Source organism: Sturnus vulgaris, chromosome 1 (assembly GCF_052056855.1).
Source record: "Sturnus vulgaris isolate bStuVul1 chromosome 1, bStuVul1.hap1, whole genome shotgun sequence".
Lineage (NCBI taxonomy): Eukaryota > Metazoa > Chordata > Aves > Passeriformes > Sturnidae > Sturnus > Sturnus vulgaris.
Window position 1 is genome coordinate 56,302,540 of NC_142243.1, and position 27,785 is coordinate 56,330,324.

General features: G+C 36.2%; 1 protein-coding gene across 3 annotated transcripts in view; it reads right to left on the reverse strand.

Moving 5' to 3' along the window:
- CNTNAP2 (contactin associated protein 2) overlaps nucleotides 1-27,785 on the reverse strand; it is a 1,082,030-nt gene that overhangs the window by 681,053 nt on the left and 373,192 nt on the right. For all 3 annotated transcript variants that reach the window (XM_088167403.1, XM_088167401.1, XM_088167409.1), the window contains one exon: nucleotides 19,618-19,811. In XM_088167403.1, coding sequence (XP_088023529.1) covers nucleotides 19,618-19,811 — 194 coding nt within the window. The remainder of the gene's footprint in view (nucleotides 1-19,617; nucleotides 19,812-27,785) is intronic.

Sequence of the window (27,785 nt, forward strand, 5' to 3'; positions counted from 1 at the left end):
TTGAGTTGTTTCAGGTAATATAAAATCTGTACAATTTAAAAGAGTTGCTTTCAAGAATAATATAACCAATGTTTTGCATTCATTTTCCAGTAAAAGAACAGTGAACTCTAAAACTGGGAGATTCAGACAGAGAATTAATCAGGACAGCTCAGAACTTTGAATGAATACCACAACCATAACTTAGATTTTTATATGTGCAAGCAGATGTAGAATGCTTCTTTATTCAAAATTCTATTTATCTTCTGCAAGGTTTGTTTTAGGTCTACAGGTCTTTTCCTCTTTTTTCTTCTGTTTGCTAATATAACACCATAAGAATCCTAAGAGATACTACATCTGAAGTCACAGCAGGTTTATTTTTTTCAATCACAGTCTGCTGACAAAGTTTGACTTAATACTGATATTGATTTAATGCCAGTAATAGCCTTATACAGAGCATAGTACAGGTAGCAAGCCTCACTGTCCTCCCTTCTCCCTCCCACAGCATCAGTGAAGGCTCATTTTATGAAGATTACAGAGTAAATCTCTGGAAGTTATTTTTCAGGCCAATTATTCAGCTGGTAAAATGGGATTTCAGAACAGGACTGTTTGATGTATCCTGGCAGTGATGTCTCAGTTCATTTATTGTATAAAGGGTCTATCTAAAGAACATCAAGATAATCCTGCCAAACAACTCCCTCACACTATATCTTTCCCAGATTAAGATGACTAAAAGGCAGTATTTCTACAAACTAACGTTAGAAAGCACAGAGTGAAAGTACTTTTACATTAGTAGCACCTAAACAGCTAGTAAAGACCAGGCATGAAAGGCTTGCTTTTGGGGTAAGCAGAAGAAACAGCCTACAGGTATTGAAGTATTTTTTCAGTGCTTAGTAGTTATGGTCCCTCTAATTTGGTTAACAGAAATGGACTTAAATTTAGCAGCCTTGTGGAGATACTTCATAGGGATAATACCAATAGTGGCATTTAGTAGTGCACAGATTGATTTCCTACAATGACTCCAGCGATCAGATAACTTCAGAGAGACAAGGGTAAAATGAGAGGCTATGAGACATATACACTTCATTATCACTGATAAAACATGAACTCTGACACTTAGCATCATGATTTTGTTATCATTGTATTTGCATAATTTTGTTTTCCTAGAGACTTGCATTTCAATATATCAAAAATAATTTCATTTTTATCTGAGTTGCCTCCAGTCAAATATTGTGAACTGGTCAGTTCTACTCCCATATCACTTTCCTACAGCTTCAGTTATTGGTGCTATTTCTGCTGCTAGGGATTTGGTTTGTGGCTTTATAAGTCATCCCATCCTCAGCAAATGAAACAGTCCCAATGTAAGACTATTTTCTCTTATGATTAAAAAAAAGCGTTAGGTGATATGGTAGTACAGAGACAACATCTTCTGCAGGTTAGACTCCTCTGAAACAAACAGTTCAAACTGCAGTCCACACTGTTCACTATTCTGAGTGATCAGTGTACACGGATTATTACTGCATTACCAAAAAAACCCCAGCGGTACGTAAGCCAAGAATGATGGTACACAGATATGACAATGACAGTAGTTACAATGACTGCATGAGACAAAATCATATCAGGTCTCAGGGTCCTGTCACCTTAAGTTGTGAGAGACATAGGATTTGTCATTAGAGAGGAAAAAACAAAGTAGTCAGATTTATACGCTCAGCTAAAAAACATCCAGTTTGGCTTTGCTTAAGGCTTTTGCAAACCTGTAGCACATTGAGACTGATCATTGAATTTTCCCTACCCTTCAAAGCATGTATGTGAGAAAGGAAGCATATCTACTGTTTCGAGCAGATGCACTGGTGCTGCCATGATTTGATGAGAGGTTGGCTGACAAGGGAATATGATAGGAAAATAGCAGACATGTCCTGATATGGGAAAACAGACAGGTGTTACTCAAAAGCTTTGTGACTACATTAATGCAGAAGGTGAGCCAGATCTGACACAGCCTGCACACTAGGGACCAAGGGAAAACTGGCTGTGATTGCTAGATGGAGACAGGAGAAGGCAGAGGCAATAGCATACAATAAAGAGTGAAAGGAGAGATTGATATGAAGAGCAGATGGAAAAAACAAATTACACCTCTTTTTTTCACACTTTCACAAGAATTTGTATTTATAGCTAGGTGAAAAGGATGTGAAGATAGCCAGATCTTGCTCTGAAAACTACTGGAAGTTGCTCTCCCCTTGTAACTTACTTTCTGCACTAGGCATTCCTGTATAAGCTGTAGTGAATATGACAAGATTATTTTTTCTGCAATACATTTGTTACACAGTAAACCCTTAACAGCTTCCTAAGTACTAACCCCCAGACTCATTTCTTGAATTGGTCTAAAGATGCATAGTAAGCAATGCAAAAACGGCTGGAAGAAGGTAATGTCATGATTAAAGAAGATAAGGGCCACTCTGGAGACTACAGACTGCTTCTACATGTAAAGCTGAACTTCAGAACAAAATCCATAGTTGCATTCAAATATTCTTATTTGCATTTATCTCAAACTTCACATCTCACAGCTAAATTCTTACCAGCTTACCTAGAAAGCCTAATATGAAGATTTTTATTTTTTTAATGAAAGACAAAAGTAAGCATTACTTCTTGCAAAAAACCCTTAAAAATATTACCCATAAAGCTTAAAATATTATCCATTGAATACAGGAAAGCTTTGCAGGATTGGTATAATGAATACTTGGGACTTCTGTCTATCCAAACACTACATCAGAAAACTGTATCTTCTATACATGTATTTCTAAAATTTTCTATAATATTTATAATAGATTTTTTTGCTTTTCATGACCACATGTAGTTCTTTGGGCTCCAGCTTTCAACAACGAGCAAAGAGACAATGCTAACTAGCAAAGTAGCACCAGGAACACCTTTAGTATCAATAACATTACTTACTGTCTACTAACATTAAGAATTTTAACACTGTTAGAAATGAAATCCCTATTCCATTTCCTTGACCCTGCCACTAGTCCTACAAGTACTCCTTTTTAGAAGGTTATGGATATTTACTTTTTCTGTCTCTCTGCCACACACTCAGGTTTTTAAACCGATCAAAATGTTTTCATGCTTAGCCATGCTCCATATTGCATCCTGTTCACCATAATAATGACATTATTTGAAAAAAATTAAAATTTATAGCAAGAAAGAATGCCCATTTCAAGTATCACGTGGAAGCACTTATGTATTACAATTTTCCTGCTTTACCCTTTAAACGCTTCAAGGTATAAGGCTCATTCTGAATAGATACTGCGTAACTTAGTCCCTACAACCACATTTTGGAGCAACTAAGGGCTGGTGGTTTTATGAAGTATGAATATTCAGCAAATGTCCCCACAAAACTGAAAATTTCAATTTTTCTATTTGAAAGTATTTAATTACATTTCAATGCTGCAAGGCAGGAGATAAGGAAAGAAAAAGGTAGAAATGTTCCCTGGTATTCAGGCCAGAAACACCAAAACAGTAAAACAAAATTGTTCACAAACCTTTTTTTCTTTTCTTTCTGTGCTCTTTTCCCTGTGCAAAAAGATGTGTTTAAAAACTTCTGAAGAGTCAAAAACCCCAATGTCACTGAAGTGTCTTCCTATCTTTAATGTGGAGAGGATACAGAAAATCTGAGAAAAGTCTATGGAAATCGCTACAAGAAAATAATGTTGGCCATAAGCTTAATCCATTACATTGTACTCAGGCATATTACACCCAATATAATTTGCTTCCACAACAGGAAAGTGGGATCAAACCAGGGGAAAGATCAAGGGCAGATTTTGTTGATAGAAGACTGTGGCTCTAGTATGTGTAAGAACACCCCTGAAGAAAACAAAGCAGAATAAAAAGTCAAACTAACTAAACCAGCTAGAGGTTAAGTATAGCCAGATGAAGAAATGGTGTCATTATGCAGATGCTTTGATCAGGAAGAAGTAGTGAACATTGTTTACCTCTGACAGTTTCCCCTTCCTTTGGTAAGTCAGGCTTAGATCTGAATATTATTCAGAAAAGGAAGTCATGAACTCCTCTTAAGCGTCTCTTCAGAGGGAGCAAACTGCCCACTTATTTTCTGCTGCTTCCAGGGAGTGGGCCTGTGTTGACACACACATATTTCCTACGGTGTTGCACTTGAAAACAGCACTACATCAGGGTGCTTTTTTACATTTATCAGTAGTCTGAATGGCTTTAACTAGTTGCTTTGTTTAACATGGCATGTTTTCATCAATTACTAATAGGATAGAGATTTGATGTTCCTTTAGCTCTAATGTATCTCTTCAGCTTTTTACCTTCACTGTACTTACATATGCATATATGATAAGTATGACAAGTCATCGTATAAAAATTGCAGTCTTTAGACTGCAAATAGAAGTTGTGTGCTCTAATTACAATATAAATACTTATATCCCTTATTCAGGAATTAATTAGTTTTTAAATCTGATTTCAAAGACTAAGGCTTTTTGACCTTCAATACTTGAATGCTTTTAAATCACAATAATTTTGGACTGCTTTTACAGCTCTAGTTCTACTACGGGGAAAGAAGTCTGCACTATTAAAACTATTTCTCCAATGCATAATCTGTCAAAAGATTTACATCAGATATATTAATCCACGAGTTCTAATAAAAGAGTCAGAGATGCTAAGAATAAGCAGGTTATTTATTTATCTCTTCTTCTATTCCCAAGATGTTCTTTACACATATCAGGCAGTCTAAAGATGGGGAAAATGTTGTATATATGAGATCTAGCAAGCCATGAATCAGTTCTTTATGTCTTAAAACAAAAATAAGTCAACTTTTTCATGAAAACCTCGCTTTGTGAGATTTGAGCAGGATTCTAACACCTTAGTGGCAACCTATATCAGGATAAGTCATGATAGAGAAATCCTAAAAAGAACAGAGACTTTGTTTTATCAGTATATCATTTCTGGGCAGAAACTCTAATGTAGAGCTCTTGGTGTTCTTGGTGCTCAAAGGAATTTTATTCTGAAGTGACACAATATCTGTAGACTGGAGCTATCTCCTTTGGATCTTGCTAAGTGAAGGAAGAAATATTTAATAGTTTTCTATCAACCTAACCTTGAAAATAATGAATGAATAATAAATCTGGAAACCGTTCAAACTAACATACCTGTTAGTAACTTCATGCTAAACAACAAAAGTAATAATAAAAGCACTCCACTAGGCACAAACATGAATGAAATACGGGGAAAAGATTAATCAACAGGTCTAGTAAGATTGTCAAAACCAAACTCTTGTTATTGACCTAGTTTACTATTGGTTTTTTTTTTGGGGGGGAGGTGGTTAAAGTTTACACAGACAGCATGAACATGTTAGAAAGCTCTTAGAGAGTTCAGCTTGAGACCTGGTATGAACATCTGCTTTCACACACGAGGAATTCTTTCTTTCCTGGCTTGTTTCTACTGATTAAACACTCAAGGCTGACAAGGTTACCTCTCCCTTCTCTCTCCTAACGCTAACAAACTTACTTCAATTTTTTATTTAAAACTGCACATGGTAATCTTTTAGCTGTGTAGTACCTGCAGAATTCTCATGGTCTTATTGTCTAACATGGTACAATGTTGATATATTTTCTTTCCCCCCCCAATATACTGAGAGAATTTGACCTCTGCCTTTGCTATTTCAGTGTTAACTAAATATTAACCTAGTCCTTTCTCTGCTGAAGAATATCTGGCCCATCTTTTTTATATCTTAAAAAAACCAAAAAAGTCTGAATGTAGTTATAATCTGTTAGTGTCAAAAGCCTTAAGTCTGTGTTACAGTTACTCCCAACCAGAACTCATTTTCTCTAAGGAAATTTTACCACAGTGCTATGTCAGCAGCTTTGCCTTATATCTTTAAGCACTTAAAGACTTACTCAATTTATGACTATGAACACCTTATTGCTTTGAAAATGCTGCTTTAGGGAGGCACATCTTGAGTACTTTTGTCCAACAGTGCTCCTCTCCACCCTTTTTTCTGTCTCTGGCACTTCGGTAAAATCTGTCATGAATTAAAGAGGCTGGCTTGATGGGAATGGGAAAAGTGTGCGTTCAAAACTGTGCTTGGTTTCCAGTAAATCTATTATATGGATAATAAAGCTGAACAGGAATGTTGTTAAAATAGGCTGAATCTATCCTCGGGCTGGCACCAACTTTTTCCTACCTTAGAAATGAAATACTGTAACAAAATATATGGAACAAAGTCACACATCAGAGTCTGATCACATTTTTCTAAATATTTCAAAAGAATTAAATACCTAAGGTCAAGTAAGTGATGAACAGAACAGAATATTTTTCCTCTTCATCCAATCAATGTCAACGTTTTGAAGTCTAAAAGGATTTTGCTTTGCAAATTGTTTTGTACCAGCAATTGGCTGGATTTAGAAAAGCTTTTGTGTTATTCTTTCTAGAAATATACAGTTTACAATTTTTTTTAAGTAACTTCTCCCTAGAATCTACTTAGTTTATAATCTAAGCGAGAAAATAAACAAATTTCAAGATAGTGGTGATTCATTGTATTAGCTTTCTTCTAGTATTTTCAGTGGCTGGACCTGAGAGTAAGATTATCTATTATACTGTCTAGTTTTGAGAATTTGCAAGACAAAGTCAGAATAATACTCTGAAAAAGCAGTTTGCAAAACAATTAATTTGATACTTCCTAAAATTTTGATACTGCATTTAATCCTCCAAACAGGAAGAATTTCTTCCTGTGTATGGTCTCATTAGGATGAATCCACAGACAAATGCTCACCAAATATTTCTTTAACTAAGCACACTGGGAAACATGCTAATTTAAATAAGCATTTAACACAAGCAGCATCCAGTACAGCCAGTAACTTTTGTGCCAGTATTTGAAAACAAAAATTATTCTTTTTAGCTGATCATGATTGGTAAGGATATCACCAAGCACACTCGAACAAGTTTATACTGTAGCTAAGACAAGATTTCATAGCTATAGCAGTCAAGACTTATTCCTCTGTTGTGGTATTTTGTGCTGAAATCAACTCGAGTTGGGAAGAATGGTTCACGTTAGGTTTTAAAGATCAATATGAACGAGTTTTGTCTGTAATTGCACAAATAAAAATCGTATTATAGCTTTGTAAGTCCCTATGATGTCAATTTAGTTAACTTTATGTATGTAAAAGCAATGTGATAGATGCATTTGAGAGTGGAAACAAATTAAAGCAAGTTTTCCTCTATTTGTGTACAAGAAATTGGAGTTACAGTACTATTAATCTACATCAGTGTTTCACTTGAACACGTTTGTTATATCTAACACTTGCTGTATTGCAATTCAGAAAAATTATGCAGTTTATTTTTTATTTTCTTTCACATTACTAAAACATTTCAGTAAAGATTAACTCATAATCTATGTACATAAGAACATATTATAAAAGGTAGTAAGACATACTATCACAACTAAAATAGCAACTATTTTTTAACAACTTCTTATATAAAAACAATTTTTACAAATTCTGCTACAAATACAGTCGGTATGATGATACAAAACAGCACTATTCGGGAAAATGTTAAGCACATATTTGCTTTCATTTTACTTCATGCTTTCTATTGAACCCAACGGGAATTAAGTTCCACCTAAAGGGTAAGGGCTTCTTTATATGCCTTTCTGAATAAGAACTGTGCCAATAAGCAATGTGCTGCTCTCTATCTTGAGTTTGAGGATATTTTTTAAAAGTAAAAAATGCATGGAAAGAAGAAAATTTAGTAAATAGTACAATGGAGTGCTCTTAGCCCATGTCTAACTTTTTCATATTTTTGATGTCAATTTACCACTCATGAAAAGCACCAGATTAAGACCCCCTCAGGCTGAAGTTATTTATAGAGCCACAGACATACAGTGCATCATCAGCAACATTGTCAAATTTCCCCATAAAATGAATTTCTCCTCTCAAGCTGATCAGAGTTTATACACTGCTAAAGAAATAAGGGTGTTTTGTTCTTTTTTTTAAATTTTATTTTTCAATACCAGAAAAAGTATTGGAAAGTTATTTTCATAAAAGGATGAGTCCACTTTTCAGCATTAAGAGGGTTTCAAATTATATATATTTGTGAAGTAATTTTTTTTCTTGGTCTCTTGTTGCTTTTGAGGAACTGTGTGATTTTGAAGTCAGGCACTTGGTCTTAAATTGTCAGCCTCCCATGATGCATTATTTCACCTTTTTTTTTTTTACAAATCTCAGTCTCCAGTCTCCCCAGTTGGCAAGTACCAATTCTCTAGGGAAATCCAGAGGCTAAAAGTATAATTCCACACACGGACAAGTCCAAAAATATACATTTAAGTGAATGCTCATTGATCCAACCATCACTTGCTCCCAGGTAATTAAATTCATCTTCAGCAGAAAGATAACATCTAATGAGCTAAAGGCAAATGGGAGACAACTTGTACAAGCTATGCTGTTCATATCACACCTCCCAGGCAACAGAAGTAGTACAGCAAAAAGCCTTTGTTTCACCTGAATTGCCACAACCATATCTTTCATGTGCTAGCAAAAACCCATCTATTCTGCCAAACATGAATCATTACAGGGCATAGTATAAAGAAATATAAAGTGCTGTCTATGACTATCTCCCAGTATAAGGATTTTAGTATTTGTAGTGCGTAGCTGTCTCAGCCTAAGAGTTCTCCTGATAGGAGTATCTCTGTTTAATTAATTAATAATTAATTAAAGAGGAAATTAATTAATTAAGGAAGAACCAAAAAGTTTTTTAAAAATTCATCAAATAAGCACCAGACTGAAACACCAAAGCTTTGTGCAGTTTCATTTTTGCCAGGGCTAAGAAAAAAAGGCTGAGAACATTTCCTGCTTTATACCTGCCTTACATTTAACTAAGGTTTTTATTATCTGTGGTAAGGCACTGCACAAAGAATTTCAGTAAGGCTATGGCTCCTTTTTTTCAAATATTATACCAACACACTTGGACATACTCTCTGACCATGTAAACCTAATTTTAAACATTTAGTTTTATTACTTTAATTTCAACATTTGAAGTTAAGCACCGGAGTGTTCCATGGATCAGAACTTAAAGCACTTTTCATATGCACTATTAAAAGGGAAATGTAGATTACTGGTGCTACCAATGGGGTTTGCCATGAATTTAGAACAAATATCTATAGTTTCTTAATGTTTAGGAATATTCTATGATACATCTCACCAGAGAAACTGAAGCCAGCTCTATTAAAAAGATGAATAAAAACCACATGCATCAAACACAGAATATATTACGGTAGATTAGTCTCTTCATTCTACAAAATTAACAGTTTGGGCAAATGTCAGACATCATCCAGAATCAAGACTGTAAGGAACTTCTTCATGTTGTTTGGTTCAGCTCCCTCAAAACCTCTTTGGGCAACATCATGAGTTTCATGGTGAAAAAACTAGGAAGAAACTAAAGAAGTTCTTGGCAGAGCAGATTTTCAATAGCTATGTATAGTGTGTATTCTGTGTATGTGGGACTCAGCCTGACTGGTATCCCAGGTCAGGCAACCATCAGTGATAAAGAGTTGTATCCCAACCTTAGACCATGGGAAGCTTTTGTTTAAGTTGTGGTGACCCCAGAAAAAACGTTATGGGATGGCCCATGTTAATATCTAATTTAATAGTCAAATATCACCACTCCCACACCCAGAATGTTCTCCCTTCCTCGTGTTCCCATTGGCCCCCGGTTGGTGCATTGTTCCACCCCACCTGCCCCATTGGATTCTGCTTCCCCTTGCCCCACCTCTGCACCACTTTCCCCTATACCCATTGGACCCTACTTCAACCCCACCTTCTCTCCTACCCCATATTTTAACCCTGGACCTCCCTTGATCTGTCTTTGATCACCGGCCTTTAGAGAGACCTCATCCCCTTGGTTGTTGTATTCAGACTTTTGGGCCTTGTCCTACATTTATTATTTTCATTATTATTTTCATTATTATTAAAGTGTTTTATGTTACCAAGCTGTGGTCATCATACCACTCTTCTTTTACTTTGCCACTTAACCCCTGAATATCTGAGAACCGTAGAAAGGATTATCAGGGACTGCCCTCAACCCCGATATGTGTATACACAGAATCATAGAATGGTTTGCATTAGAAGAGACATTAAAGATCATCTAATTCCAACTCCCCTGCTGTGAGCCTTCCACCAGACCAGGTTGCATCCAACCTGGCCTTAAGCAGGTCCACAGATGGGGCATTCATGTCTTCTCTGGGCAACATGCTTAAGTCCCTCACCACTTTTATAGTAAATAAATTTTTTTCTAATATCTGATCAAAACCTACTGTCTTTCCATTTAAGGCCATTCCCCCTTGTTCTGTTACTACATATGCTTGTAAAAGGTCCCTCTCCATCTTTCTTCTAGGCCCCCTTCAGGTATTGAAAGGCTGCAATTAGGTCACCCTGAGGCTTTTTCTATTTTTTTTCTGCACTGAACAAACCCAAATATTTTAGCCTTTCCTCAAAAAAGATATGCTCCATCCCCTTAATTATCCTAGTGGCCCTCCTCTGGACTTGCTCCAACAGCTCCATGTCCTTCCTGTGCTGGGACTCCAGAGCTGGATGCAGCACTGCAGGTGGGGTCTCACCAGAGTAGAGAAGCAGAATCCCCTCCCTCACCCTGCTGCCCATGCTGCTTTGGATGCAGCCCAGGACACATTTGGCTTTCTGGGCTGTGAGTGCCCATGGCTGGGTCATGTTCAATCTCTGATCCACCAACACCCCCCAGGTCTTTCTCCCCAGGGCATTCTTCATTTGTTCTTCCCCCAGCCTGTGTTGATAGCAGGGTTGGCCCTGACCCAGGTGCAGCACCCTGCATACACTCTTCTATTATGTAAGGCATATACATCACAGAAGTCTTTTGTTCATATGCTGCCCTTATTTTATAATAAGAATCTCATAAATTATTTCATATATTCATACACAAGAGGGTATACACATATAGCCAAACAAGAGGGTTGACAAGCCACAAGGAAATCACTACAGTCCATCTTACTAGGTCACATTCAGTAGACCTAACCTAGACATTTAAAGTGCTTCTAGAGAGAACCTCTAGAAATGTATAATCTTTGAAAATTCCCCTCTGGTTCTACCATCTAAGCATGCATTCAGGCTTCCTGTAGAGGATTAAGGGTGACCTAGATAATTATGCTAGGCGTTTTAAGAGACTATTGATGCACTCAATAAAGATATGTTAGCCTAGATGTGGTGCCATGACTATGACTATTGTCATAGTTGAGCTGATTAAGTACACCCTGTAGTCTTTTGGGCTGGCTTAGGGACCTCTGCATTGTATTCATTGTGAGTTGATGACACTCTTAGGTATTTGAAAACCAAGCCATCTGAGAGATAAAAACTGGATTTCGATGCCTGCTTTTAAATATCTGTGTTTAAAATTGGATGGTTTAACATAAACAGACAAGTAGTCCTCAGGCTAAAAACAACAGATTAGAAAATAATACTTTAGAGTGGAAATGTTCTATCAGAGCATATTGTATACCTCTCACGTTACCCCAATTTTTTTTTAATGGCCTGCAAATAATCAAGGAAGGTCTGGGATGTGCCCCCACATCAGGAGAAATTTTGTCGTCTGACATACTGACATACCTGACATACTCTGTGATAGATTAAAAATAATTCTGTTTGTGTCTCTGGAGATAGCCTAATACAACTATAGAATCATACTTTCATTAACAGAAGTAGCACCTTAGATTGAAAATAATAACGACTTTCCATCTCATCAAACCAATTTCCAAATATCAGCTTATTTTCCATTTAAAGATGTTATTTAAAGTCATAAGCAAACCCATAACCCCATGTTTCTGGTAAAGAAAAAAAAAGGTCTTTATTCCTGAAAAAAAATATTATTTCAAAGATTCTAAGCAAAAATATCTTTAGAAGGTCTTATAGGCAGGATATAGCTTCATACATAAAATACATTATTAGTTTGAGACATATAAATTTTTCAGAGGTTTTTTGTTTGTTTGTTTATTTTCTTTTTCCAGAAAAGTCAGTAGTTTAAACTAGCATTACTGTTTAGCCCAGTTTGGTGTTAATGTGTTAATCTTAGTATTCCAACATTTAAAAGGCTATCATATCTTCTGACATTTTAACACAATCCAGTCTGTGGCTGTGACAGCATTTGGCATAGATAGATTTTGCCACATTATTTCAGATAACCCCAAGTATGTTTCTCTAAATGCGTTAAAAATTCTTCACAGTTTCTCTTAATAGATTCCACATGGAGAAGAGTAGATTAGGAAACAGGCTTCATCAGGATAGCACTGATGCTTATCTGAAACTTTCTTTTCTTCAGAGTTTCTAAAAATTCCATTTTGGCAGCTGCTTGAATTTCTAAATGTGTTCTATCAAAACTTTGTTATATTTATTTGACATAATAGTGGAGACTATTACATTGGATCTATAAGAGAATTTAAGTTCACTACAGCAAAATAAATATTTTTCTGTATCCATACCCTTTCAGTCAGAGGCCCTCAATGTTTATGTCAGCAATGTTCACTAAGTGCTCAAAGTCGCTTGGGTGGGAGTTATGACTCCTCGTTCTCTCAATACACCCATAAAGGTGATATTGACTGTTGCAACTGAATGGAGCAATCTTTGTAAGATAAAGTTATGGGAGACAGGTACTCAGAGGCATAGCATCCAGGCAGGGTAAAGCATGACGAAATTAACAAAAGTCACACAGGAAATTCCAGGAGAAAAATGAAAATTTCCCCCCTTGTTACCCCATCATGAAAGGAAAATTAAAAAGAAACAAACAAAAAGATAAAATAGGTGTTTCTAGTAATAAATTACCCAGAGAATTAAAAGCTAGCCAATATGACACTAGTAACCTTGAGACATTGTTAAGGAGACAGCAAGATACCAGACAAAGTCCTTCCAGATAGGATAAGTTAGGGAGTCATTAGATTCCCAAAAGACTTATAAATAGTAGCCGAAACTTTTGCACTGATTAATATATCAAACCACTTTGTCATGTTTAGATAGATCTGCACAGTATCTGATATCCTAGTAGCAGCTCAGAAACAACAAATGGCAGATCACAGACCATTCTAATAATATTTCATATTTTCTAAATGTTCCCATAACTATAAAAAAGTATAATGTCTTGTAAACTAAATTGGTTTAATAAATTAATGTAATTCAGAAGAAGTACTTAAAAAAAGGACAAAATATCCAGGCCTATAAGCCCATTACCCTAGTAAATCTTTCTGTGATGTAAGTCGCCAGTTAAGATCTTATGAAGTAAACACATAAAAAAGGAAAGCAGCATTACATTTCAAACTCAAGAACACAAATTATTGTACTCTAAGATGTATACACTAAGTCCTTGGTTAGCTGAAAATGTTCCTCATTAGAGCAGGTGGAAGGGACTTGGGAATGTGGAAAGGCTTGCAACTTTTTCTTGGAATAATCTCACCAGAAAATGCATGTCAGTATAACCAGAAATTCCGAGAAGATGGCTTGCACATAATTTCAGCTAGGTAGACCTGGATATGATTTCCTTATATCTAAGTAGTCATTAAATGTTACTTTAGACTTTTCTGATAGTTGGTATTTCCAAAGGCACCCAAGAGTATCAAACATCTGAAGTCTCGCACAGCTTGAAAAAGTTAATTATCTAACTCACTTAATTTCTTTCACAATGACTTTTGGCTAAATCCTGTAGCAGAATATTCTGAAATGTTGAAATCTTGTTTTCCTGTAAAAGCTAAATCCACTGTACTGTAGCAACTTCCTTCAATACAAAGGGAAACCATGTAAATTCTCTTCACCTAAATGAAGAGAATATATTGCTCAAACAGTAGTTTATTCCTCAGTTCCCAGAGAAATGCAAGGTTCATTTTACAGTTAACTCAGTAGATTCCTTCCTATGTCACCTAAAACATGAAGAGAATCAGAACAACTAAAATTTTGAAAAAAGGGGGTGAAACCCAGTAGGTAAGTAGATAAATTCCTTTCCAAAAATCATTATTCATATTGAAAACTATGTACTTACTCAATATCTTTTCAATAATAAAAATAATACCAAACCAGATCTTATGTATAATTCACTCTGAGTTTTAATTAAACTGAAAGAAAAACAATAATAATATCGGAAATACATAATTGCTTTCAATTGCAGCAGCAGCCACATTGTCAAGGTCTAAATTTTCTGTAATAAAGCAAAATCTGCTTTCATTTACATCTTTGCAGTTCCACTGCTGTTCACTGAGGCTGAAGATATGAATCAGGTACAGAATGTAATTTGGAGGTAATATGTGGAGAATCTAGACCTTTCTTTGTTTTTGTTTTTTTTGACTCATAATTACCATAATATTCTTGGATTTTTAAAAAACTTTTGATACTTTCTACATCCTTCTGGACAAAATATCCAGCCCGCAGCTGGATAAACACATTACGTGATGGGTGAGCAACTGCGTTATGGATGGGCATGAAGGGTTACAGTGAATGGGGTGACAGGCATGAAGGGTTACAGTGAATGGGGTGACAGCAGACTGGAGACTAATGGCATTCTGCAGGGCTCCATCCTTGGCCGTGTGCTCTTCAGCATCTTCATGAATGACTTGGACACAGGACTGAAAGGGACACTAAGCAAGTTCACTGAGAGGAGCTGTTGACTCTGATGAAGGCAGAAGCCCTGCTGGGAGGCTTGGACAAATTAGAGGCCTGGAAAACCATCAACCCTATGAAGTTTATCAGAGGAAAGTGCCAGACTCTGTACCTGGGAGGGAACAACCCGGGATGTATGGACAGACTGGGCAATGAAATGCTGGAACTGCTGAAAGGGACCTGGAGGTCCTGGTTGATGGCAGGCTGGATAAGAGTCAGCAGTGCCCTGGCAGCCAGGAGAGCCAACCCTGTCCTATAGGGCATCAGGCACAGCATGGTCAGCTGGGCAAGAGAGGGGATTGTCCTGCTCTGCTCTGCACTGGGGCAGCCTCACCTTGAGTGCTGGGGTCAGTTTGGGGTGCTGCAATAAAAGAAAGATATGAAGGTATTAGAGGGTGTCCAAAGGAGAGCAACTAATACGGTGAAAGGCCTTGAGGGGAAGAGTTATGAGGAGCAGCTGAGGTCACTTGGTATGTTCAGCACAGAAAAGACTGAGGGGAGATCTCATTGCAGTCTACAACTATTTTGTGAGGGGAAGACAGGGTCAGATGCTGATCTCTGCTCTGTAGTGACCAGTGACAAGACCCCAGGGAATAGACTGAAGTTGTGTCAGGGTAGGTTTAGGCTGGTGGTCAGGCATTGGAACAGGCTGCCCAGGGAAGAGGTCACAGCACCAGCCCTTATGGAGGTCAAGAAGCGTTTGAACAATACTCTGGGGCATACGGCGTGGCTCTTTGGGGATGGTGCTGTGCAGGCTCAGGATTTGGACTCTATGACCCTTGTGAGTCCCTTCCAACACAGCTTATTCTTTGATTCTGTAACTTTGATACCCCCAAGAATAAAATGATGAGATGGATGAGAGCTGATATCAAGTTCCGTTAGAGTAATCAAATTTTAAAAGACAGTATTTCAAATATCTCTTCAATTCCAGCAAGGATCTTCCAATTTCCTTTAGGAAAGGTTTCAATGTTAGACATGCCTCTGAGCCTCTGCCACTGATGCATATAATTTGAGTCTCAGTGTTTCAGTATTTTCTTATAGCTATAGAGCATACTTGCATTATGCTTAACAAGAGACACTTATATCATCTATATCTGAGTTAGCAAATAGAAACAGTATTATATGTAGAATCATGTCTGGTATGTGTTCATTAGGCAAATAGACAGCATTGATACAGAAACCAAAATGAGCATCTATACCAAAACAAAGATTTCTTTTTATTTTATTTTTTTTAGACACCCCAGTGTGTTGCCCTGGTGTTTCTGGCCTTCTGATGTTGATACATTCTTGTTACACTTTTTCACACTCTTTCTGGTGAACAGTGATGTTTTGCATTCCTCTTTGGAGTAAGCGAGCATTGAGGAACAGGTGATTGAATTAGTGGAGTCAAGAGGTCTCATCATCACTGTCCAATCCGCGCTCATTGCTGGGATTCTATAAATACATTTGTAATGAAAATAAAGTGCTCTTGTCCTGCTCAACTTCCTTGGAGTCAGAGTGTCTCTCTCTCTCTGTGTGGTAGCGTCACAGTGCCACACCAGTGAATTGACATATAAAGAGAAATCTCATGACCTATCAAAATTAGAATCTCAGACTACAAGAGTGAAGGTAGAAGAGGTGATCAAAATTCTCTAGTTGGTAGGCGTTTTATGGAAAGAGGCCACATTCACTTGTTTTATTAAAATTCATGAAAATTGAAAATATCCAAAAGCCCAGGAGGGGCGGGGGTCACAAAATCTATTTCACAGAACTGGGAAGCTTACTCTAAAATCACCTTGAAAGCACTTTCTCCATCACAGGCTTCCTGGTAGATTTTTGATTTCTCTCCTACTTAGGAGGCAATTATAGAACTTCTTTTTCTCCCTGACTAATGCATACAGAAAGAGTTCACTTCAGCCTTTTATGCAGATTATGATGGTTTGTTCCTGACTATATCTCTATTGCAATTTATTTCTCCTTTGCTCCCTCTCCAATTCATCTATTTAGCTTTATTTTTATTTCCCTTTGTTTCTCACATCTCATCCTCTATGTCAATTGATACTATAACTACTTCAGTATTAAATATGGTTGAACTTTGCACCTCTCTTTTCCTCTTTTAATTTGCTTTTGCATTTAATTTTAAATTTGCTGTTGTCAGAAAACAGCAACATTCAGGCATAGAGATGATGGACTTGTTTAAAATCAAAGGCTGTATATTGTATTTCTCCTGTGAATAAATCTCTTAAAAGGCACAAATCAAAAGGCAAAGAATAAATTATTTCTAAAAAGATTTCAAAGAGTAACAGAATCATGAGACTTTTAAGATCACCAGAGTCATTTCAGTCAGGAAGAATCTGATTTTATGAGTTTAAAGTACTATGATAGATACTTGGCTTATGTAGTCTAGTCTGGTCCTAATAGCTGCACTATTATAGCACTGCTTTTAATTTCTTGTAAAAATTGACACTAAATGGAAGATTTTATGGGAAACCTACACCATTCTGTTTTCATTGAAGTCTGTCTCCTTGTAACACTACTACTACAATAGGATCACAGAATTTCTCCATGCTCAGGCACCTCCCCTGTTTTCAGAACATATTAAGATGAATATTTATTAATAGTTAATAAACAGTGTTTCCAAGATAAAACCAAAGCTGCAACATCATTTAACCTCCAAAGCAATACTATTTTAGGCAAACTAGAATTAAAGTCAAGAACCGTGGCCTTTTTCTTTTTTTGGTAACAGCCCACTTTTACTCTTAAAAGAAAGTGGGGATAAGGTAGTATTTATTTTTTAATCTGCTTTTCTAATATTGGGCAAAAATTGTAGGACATGAATAATAGCAGTATTGCAGCAACCAGCTTGCTAGGATATGTCCAAAGACAGCATTCCAAACAAAAGCAGCAGACCTGCATGGCTCATCATACTCTTTTGCAAGTGATGTCAATGGTCAGTAACAGACCAATAGCATTACCCTGAATCCATCAAGCATACATAAATGCTAATAAAGAGAAAAAGGAAATGTTCTTGCAGGAAGAAGCTATCAACATTTTTGTATCAAGTAACGCTATAAGAATAAAGACTTGCTAAAAAGCTCTCACTTGGAAAGCTGGTCTGCTTTGGAAACAAGCAATCACAGCTGTGACTAAATCAACCAAATTAAACATCACCAAAAGTTATTAAAGAACATATTTTTACTCAGCCTAACTATTCCTCGTTATATATTATTCACTCAGCCAGCTGCAAAACTCTCTCCCATTCTTGGTGATTTCAACAGTAGTTGTTGGAGAAGCTTTTACACATTCAGAGTAGGTATATAAAAATATTTTTAGCATTTAGTATTTACAGTAAGTGGCCTTAAAAGACAAATTTTTATATTCATCAAGCTTAAGCATAAGTTGTCCCCTACCCCGATGAATAACATGCATATTAAAGTTCTAAGGAATCTAAGCCAAAGTTCTATATTTTTTTCTCTTCAAGGTTGTCTACCTCTTCAGCTTTAAATTCTCCGTCTTTCATAATCCTATCTGTCACATAAGGGAAAATTTTTTTCAATAAATCAATACTGTAATAAAAAATTACTGTTTCTACACACTCCATATATTAATAGTTTGTCTTATATAGATAAAATCGTTCACCTTATGCTCTATATTTGACATTCATTTTTAATAACAGACCTTAATAAAAGAAGCACCTGGCAAAAACGTGAATCTAAAATATCATGCTAAATCTTGTCTGCTTTGACGTAATAGCTAATTACTTGATTTGGTTTCAGAAAGAATAAAAAAAATCTGCTGTTTTCAAAGTATACTTTTTCAAAAGAATACCATCTGAAAGAAATGGTATGAATATAGCATGCTAAGTAATAGCTATCATTTTTTGTCAGCAAAATGGAAGGCTAGTGTTTTCAGCAAAAATGAAATAAGCAGTTTATCCATGAAAAAAATGTAAAAATCTAAGCCAAATTATATGCTTTTCCCTAAAATTATTATAGCATAAATATCCCTTGTCATGGTTTAACCCCAGCCAGCAGCTAAGCACCATACAGCTGTTCACTCACTCCCCACAATGGAATGAGGGAGAGAACAGGAAAAGTGAGAAAACTCATGGGCTGAGATACAGTCAGCTTCGTAGGTAAAGCAAAAGCAAAGCCATAAAGGAATTCATTCACCACTTCCCATGGGCAGGCAGCTGTTTGGCCACCCCAAGGAAAACAGGAGTCCATCACATGTAGTGGTGACTTGGGACAACAAATGTCACCACTCCAAACATGCCCTCTTCCTCCTGCCCCCAGTATTACATGCTGAGCATGACTCCATATGGTAAGGGATATCCCAGTCAGTGGGAGCCAGTTTTCCTGGCTGTGCCCCCTCACAGTTTCTTGTGCACTCACAGCCTACTTGCTGGAGAAGGGTGAGAAGTAGAAAAGGCCTTCAGACTGTGCAAGCACTGCTCAGCAGTAAGGAAAACATCACTGAATTAGCAACACTCCTTCCAGCACAAATCCAAAACACATCTCCATATTAGGTACTATGAAGAAAATTATCTCTATCCCAGCTAAAAACCCCACATCCCTGCAGCACCTGTAGGGAAAAAAGTACATACATGATAAAATTGCTCTCCAGCACATATACACACAAGGAAAAAGATTATATTCCAGAATTTGAACTGCAGCATTTTCAAAATCATTATTTTATCTTGCTCCATTCAATTAGTTAAAAGGAAAGAGGAGGTAAAGCATAAGAGACCAGTTGAGCAATACCAGCAACCAAAAAATATTTACAGGTTCTGCTAAATACTGTCATCTCAAAATGGGTTTGCTAATCTGGGGATTGCCCTCCTGATAGCAGCTGCAACTTGAATCACTGTGTTTTGAGCACAGCTCTGTTCTGTCCTGATATAAACACTGAAGAGTTCTACAAGGCATAGAATTCCAAAAGAAGCACTGACAATAAAGATCATTACAGCACACACCTCCATTTCATAATAACTACTTACCCAGATGTTTCCATCTTGGTGGTATGGTTTCCAGTTCCTCCCTGTATCACTGTAGAGCATCCGATATTGAGTGACCCAGTCAGAACTGCTGTACCTGCCTTGAGTTGCAATAGCACTGATCTGCTTCCTACTCCCAAAATCCACTTGCAGCCATTGGTAATGATCACTGTCTGATGGAGACCATCCTCCTGCACCTGTTGTGTATAAGCAGAAGGGAGATTTAGATCTCAGGCAGTTGCTTTGATGTGAACTCATTGTGAAGATGCTGATTGCCAGAAGTCAGCCCAGCTGAGAGGAATAGAAAACAAAAAAATCTGAGCATGTACAAAAGAAATATGAGTTCCCATTTAAAAAAAATGCAGAACAAACTTCAGCACAGGCTTTAAATACATTAAAGCTATTGCCCTAATCATATTTTTATATAATTATAATGATTTAATGGGATGCCTGCTAACCAATCAATGCCTTTATAATGCTTTAATTACAGTTTATTACTATGATATAGCTATTATAATGGCAAGCATTAGGAAATACATGAAATTAAAAAACTTATCTATCAAAACAGAGAAAAAGTAGAGTATCATTCTCTTTATAATCATAACAGACATTAATACACAGAAAAAATGTTTACAGACTTGATGTGATTTACAAGGGTTTTATTTGCTTTTAGCTTTGAACCAAATAAATGTCTTGGCACACCATCAGATCATGTAGTTTAGTCCATGGGCCAATTTTTATTGCTTTTAATTTCACTTATAGTCTTCAATTGATGTCACAAGCCTTGCTTGCTTGCCAAACAAGCAACTTTGCTATACTGCATCTTATATACTCCCATCATTAGGCGGCAGCATTGCCTCAGTCTTAGACAAACCTAAAACTAATTCAGCTGCTACAGGCTTTAACGTTTGCTGGTCATTGGACATTTTAATGTTGTCATATCAACGGGATGATCTGATGACTTATGTGGTTGTCTTTCATTGTAATTAAAAGAGGAGCGCTATGCCAATGACAACTAATTTGTTAAAATTCTCAAGATTTACAATAGACACTTTCTCCCTGCTTTACCCAGCAAAATAAACAGGATAGTTTAGCTGTAGGGAATAGTTCAATGCTATTTAAAACAAATAAACCCCCCCAAAAAATACCCTTACTGAAAAGCACTTGCAGGAAAAATATTCCCACACATTCCCAAATTCAAATTAGATCTAGTTTTGCAGAGACTAATAATTCAAAACAGAATGCAGCTTCTTCATAACTATTGTGAATGGAGATTGGAAGAGTTAGCTCTGCATGCTTGTTGTAATAGCAGAGATAATGTTTTCTCTCCCTATCCTAATATCCCAGTCAAATTTACCTATCTGAGATTGATGGCACACAAAATATAAGAAATTTGCACTGTACAAAAGCCATCTTTGTCAAGAAAACCTTTGATGGCTACTGAAAAAAAATAATGTTCAAATGTGGGCATTTTAGAAAATTTTTATGAAAGGCAAAGGTAAACAGTCAATATATAAAATTTCCTTCATCAATGCAATTGCTGAAAAAGTGTGACATACTATAATGCTATGGAGGTTAAAATAGATATTATGGCTTTTACCATAATGCAGGAGATTTACATTAGACCAGGAGATATTGTTAAGTACATTTAAAGGAAATTACTTTGAAGTATAAAAATATATAATTTCTTTATTTAGTGTATTCATATTACTGAGACAAGACTTTGGCCTTCTGTAATTGATAAAAAGTCATTGTAAATTTCAACTAGGTTTCAAAGAGTCTTCACCTACAAATCCTTTGAAAAGTTTGTAGAAATGGAATATTGAGTACTAGCATTCCTTTCCTAAGTTGTTTATATTTATGTACGAAGAGATGGAAAGCATTTTTCACATCATGCTTAAGAAAAGTTAGAGAGATGTGACACAGTAGTCACATCTAGGCCATGAGATGGAAACACTAGTTTTGCAAGGCAAACTGCCCTATGACCATTTCTAACAAGCAAGAGACAAGACTTTTAGTCAATGTTGCAAAGAGCAGCAACAATAATATCCTATATCCCAGTTTCAGGTTTGCCTTCTGGCTTTTCCAAGCAAGTAAAGAAATAAATTGTCAAAAGGATGAAGGAGAGACACAGTGCATCACAGCTAAATGTGCTGCTGAGCAGACCAGCAGGGTAAAGGAATGGTGCTCAGTCTGAGCAGGCAGGGCAGCCACCAGCCAGTCATCAGAAGCAGCCTGTGAGCATCAATTACATTTATCCTCTTCTGCTTTGATTCACCAAACTGTGTAATTTTGGGGAGATGACTACTTTGTTCATTTTGTTGTTGATACATTTAACCTCTAGTGGGTCGAGGATTGCTTTATTTCCCTCAAAATTTTTTTACAGGTGCATGCTCTGAAGAAGTTATGAAAATGTTGGATTACATAGAAATTTCCCCACGTGAAATCTTGAAAGCACCCTGAATTCGCTGGAGGAATTTAAGTATATTTTTAACTCCATTCAATCTAAGGATGTAGAAAAATCGCACATCTCCATGAATGTGCATATGCTCACAGTTCTGCATATCATTAAATATTTTGCTGAATAAAACCCTGCTTCTTCACCAAAATTCAGAATTTGGTTTGATACTAGATTGGTAAAAGATGAGTTACTGATAAATAATATATTTTGCCTTTTTGAAGGAGTGAGGAATTTGGAAATCAAACCTAATTTCCACAATATGGCACTATTTTTGAAATAAACAAAACGTTATGGACAGTGCATTATAAAAGAATAAAGAATTATCTTTAGGGAAGAATAAAAAAAAAATGACATGTTAATTGTTTATGGAGAACATTACATCATGCTGAAACTAGACTGGTGTATTAAAATTGTTGAATTACTATTCAGAGCTATTATTCACACCTTGGTGTAAATTGTTCATTTTTAATAGTTACAGGCTATATCCTGAATTTTATTATGTTTATTATTGGCACTTTTTATTATGGCAGAAAAATAGGCACTGGATACATATTTTTTTCATACAATGCTCCCTTTATTTCATGTACTGCCTTTTAACGACAAATAATGCAATTGGAAATCAATAGACTCAAAAATTAGAAGGAGATTAGAACTAAAAGATTGTTGTTAAAAGATACTAAACAGATGCATATATTACAGTTTACTTTCCTTAAAAAGGTAAGGAGCATTTATGGAGCTTTTTGGTAATAACACTGCAATGAATTCAATTGCAGACAATATCTGCTTCCTATATTTATTTTTATTCTCTTCCAGAATTTAATGTGACGAAACATATTCACACAGTCAGCAGCCAAAATATTTGACCCAGTGACATGAACCAAGTGAGTCATGACATACTGTGATTTATACCACACAGCACTCTACACCACATGCTGGGCAACTCATTTAAACTTGAGCAAGAATGACTGTATGTGAACTTTTGTCAATAGAGAACTCCAATTTCAGCAGCAGTAAAGTCATCACTGAGCATGTGGCCCAAATATCTTTGAGCACCCAAGAATCTTTCCTGTGCATAAAAACCTGTAAGTTTAATCAGCACAGCCAGCCAGACTATTCCTGTGGTAAAAGGCGGCTATGAAAGATTTCATAAAGCTTTATTTTCAAAACAAATAATTTGATCTGCTCCTACTGCAGACTGAGCAAACTACTGAAACAAACACATGACATGTCTCCATGTCTTATGGAGAAGACATAAAACTAGATTCAGAGTGCTAAGAACTTGCAAAAGTGGAAATTATTAATTATTTTACACCATTTAAAAATGATTGCTAACAAACAGTATTAGCTTCATTACAAGAGTTGAATTTCAAAGGCTTAATTTCTTTAAATTTTGAATATTCCACTGTGTTTCCCGTTTTTATTGTATTTATTCCATAGGTAGATTTAGTGGAACAGAAAACAGTATGAAAAACATAGTTCATCTCTAAATGACACATGCACAATATATCTCAAGGAATATAAAGAATTTAAGTCAACTTGGGTATATTTTCCCATGTATAATTTCTTCTTTTTAATTCCACATTTCAGCTTCCTATTCAAAGTTGGGGAGTGAGTTACTTCCCATTTACTTCACACAGAGACAGCCAACATGATGAGTTAGCCTTACTTTCTTATCATTCCCCACACTGAATTTCCAGTAACCAGCAAAGCTCATAGATTTTATATTTTTATCTGTACTGTCATAGTGTACTGAGTTTACAGATCTATAAGAAGGAGGACACGGATGATTTTTGAAAATGTCTGTTCTGTTTCTGGTGGAAATAATTATTTTGAAAATTTTGGGACTTTCATTTTCATTCATAGTGAAGACTGGAAACATTAATTTTCAGGGGAAGAATCCATTCTTGCTTAAGCCTTACTTGTTCATCACTCCCTACTTCAAATCACAAAATTAAAAATACCAGTAAGTCTATTGTTCCACTGTTTTCCAGTCAGTAATAAAAAAGTTTCAATTATATGAATTAAAAAAAAGAAGATCCCTTCTCAGAATTTTCATTGAAAAACAAATTATACATGTAAGATGCAGGTTTTGGGATAGTTACAAATCAAGGGATAATTTTATCTGATCATGGAACAATTCTATAGACTTTCAGCAAGGAAAAAAAAAGCCTTTTTAAATAATTATGTAATGTAATAATGTAATAATAACCTGAAACATTCCTAGAGTTTGAATCATCCTATTTTTATGGGAAAACCACAACATAATATTTCAATGAGAAATAACACTTTCTAGGTCACTGCAATAGCGCAAAATCAATACTGTTTGACACCTTGCTATTTTCCAAGACATTGCTTGTCATTCTGCTACATAAAAGATAAATCAAGACTAAAAAAAAATCTTTGAAATACTCAGATCATTAATTTACTGCAGTTCAGAGAACATACGGGCAGCCATTTTCTACAGTACCTAGAAAACATTTTAAGAGACCCAAAATCCTAAATGGTATAAATCAACCTGCACTCTTTGTCACTATTGTAGTTAAGCAGGACATCAATGGAGGTTTTAATTTATGCCTTGTCTTCCTCTGTCCATTTTATAATACACTGTAGATAAAGACATTACTCAGAGAATGAAATGCTTCCACCTGTGAGGCCCGCAACAAAGGAAGGATGTGGAGCTAATGGAATACGTCCAGAGGAAGTCACAATATGCTGTGAGAGCTGGAGCACATCTCCTGTAAAGACAGGCTGAGAAAGTTGGGATTGTTCAGTCTTGAAAAGAGAAGGCTTTGGGGTGAACTAATTGTAGTCTTCCAGTGCCTGAAGGGAGCCTGCAAGAAGGATGGAGAGAGAATTTTTCCTAAAGGTGTGTAGTGACAGGACAAGGGAGAATGGCTTAAACAAAGAGTAGATTTAGGTTAGACGTTAGGAAGAAATTCTTTACTGTGAGGCTGGTGAGACACTGCAACAAGTTGCCCAGAGAAGTTGTGGATGCCCGATTCCTGGCAGCGTTCAAGGTCAGGTTGAAGAAGGCTTTCTGGTCTGGTAGAAAGTGTTGAAACTAGATGATCTTTAAGGTCCCTTCCAATCCTGGAACATTACAGAGGGTCTAGTCACACTGGGAAAAGTTATGCTTATACAGAAGTCTTTGATGATTAAAGACTTTGCACTTGGAGCTGCTTTGAGGGTGGGTTGCATTTACCATGTACTTGATAGAGTCCTCCCACAAAGATGCTTCAGCCCTCTTACAGGGCTTACTTCTAATTGAAACAATCTTTTCCTGATACTGGCATGGGTAAACATTTATTTCCTTATCCTAAACAGCATGCATTTGTTTATTTCTTGTATCCATCTACTGTACTAGCTAAATTTGGATTTATAATCCATTCCTTATCTTCAGGGTAGGGATTTGCTTTTGTATTTTTGACAAGCTCTTCTTTTTAGCACATAACAGCAAAGATACATTTGCTGACAAGACCATGCAAAACACAAATTATTGGCAAATAATGAACACTGGGCTTCAAAAGAAGCAAAGGTTGATATTTAGAAGGTAAAAATACTGAGCATTAAAAATACATAGCAGTATGAGAGAAGAAGACAACAAAAATGGTGACTAGATATCTTCTTCTCTAGAATGCACTATTAGAATTTATCCCAAATCAAACCATATTTACTAAAAACTGGGAAATTATATCCAACCTTTGGCCTACTTCTCCATGAGTTTCAACAGCTTTCTAGAAGTGCAACAAGAATCAGTAAGCTCTGAAGCTCTAAGTTCTCTATAAAATACATTAATAAAACTCATTTTGCAGGGGTAGAAGATTGGAAAGATTCAATATTCTTTCCTCAAATTAGCCTTTCTTCTTAGAAGCTGAAAGACGCAAGCCTATAGAGGGGGTATGCTTTTAATTTTTTAAACTATGTCAAACAACTTTTTTTCTATTTTGGTGGAGAAAAGTAAGGATCAGCCCTTATTCACTTTAGCAAATATTTTTTAGACATTGTTAGACCAATTTTAGAAGACTTGCCTTCTAGTAAAAAAATAGACGGAGTCTGTATGTATAAAAAATCCCTAATTATATTTCTTAAAATTATTTCATTTTCATTTAAAAACCTGAAAGTTAAAAGTAGAAATAACCCAAGGGATAACAATAGTTATCGGGATGCAATCCACATAGATATTTTTAAAGAGAACATTAAAATCACTATATTATTTTTAAAATCCCAATCGATCTTTCTTACAGTAAATGCAATTAAAATAAATCCCTGGATGTAGTGTCTGCTTCTTAATACTCACTGCTTCCTAGTATATCTTAATTGAGCACACACCACATATGAGGGAATGAACAGTCGATCTGCCCTAAGGAACAGTGGTGATATCTAACAAAAATTGATACAAAAGAGATCTCATTGTCATTCATAGTTGTCAGACTCAAAGTAGGGGAAAAAATGTCAGAAACCTAAGGAGTCTCATATCCTGAATTCACTGTTGGGAAACAAACACTTTGCAGCTTTGGTTATTTTAATGAACACATCACTTTAAACTATGCCTTTCCCATCTGTTCTGCTTTCTAATTACATATGCAAAAAGAAGCTTATTCACAACTGCGTCCTAATGGAATCTTAAACAAAACTTGGACGAGATTTAAATATTCTGCACGCATCATCTGTATTCAAGCAGCTTCTTCTCCATGAGATGTTTTCTTGCTTTTTAGGCAGAAAGACGAGGCAAGGCAATGAATCGCTGTACCCTGGTATACAAATCCCTTGCATACCAAATAACCACAGTGGCAAACAAAAGATGAGGTAGAGAGATCTCCCTTTCCTCACATCACCTTTGCATGTACCATGACACAAATCTCTCATTGTATGTTTATGCATTGCAGCACTGGGGTTTTCCTGACCAGGTCATATCCCCAACAAGAACCAGCAAGTGTATAGTTAATGGAGAACAGATACTACCTCTGCATTGTCTGTTCTGAGCATCGAGCCCTGATTAGTGGATTCTTATCCAAGTCAAATCACAAATAGCAAAGTTTTACTGACTCTGATTGAATAGCATTTACATGACTTTAAAATACAGATACAAACTCATTACGACACTTTCTTGCAACTGCTGTGATCCTTCCTTAGTAGAGATGTCAGAGTAAAAGGAATTAAGGTATTCCAGCACCTGATTCCTACCATTTCAATAGCAATGAGATGCCTAAACACTTTATTCATCTAAGTCATATCCTGTTGCCATTAGTTGAGACCATAAATTGATGGAAGGCAAAACTGAATTACTGAAAGTTATATCATGGTGTTCTAGCTCATGTTGATAAATATTTTTCCCTTGAATGATTGTACATGAAAAATGATTAAATGATGTAATTCTGGCTTACATATCTTGTTCTGTGACAAGTCTTTAGCCATGAAAGATAAAAGCTGAACCTCCAGTCTTACAGAGACTTGCTGTGTAAGATCCTGTAGGTATCATAGTTTCTGCCATTGTGCTTCAATACATACCAGAGTTCTAGTGATGTGTAAAAAACACCAGTGAAATGCTCACTGTGAACAAATAGAAGCCACATGATTATTTCATTCTACTCACAATCTGTTTTCTAGCTATGCTTTTTAACTGAAAATCTCCTGGTCTGCATCTCCGACAAAAAAATCTCCCTTGAAATGCCTTGTTCAAGGTGTGGTCCCTCCAGCTCTTTCAGGCCCT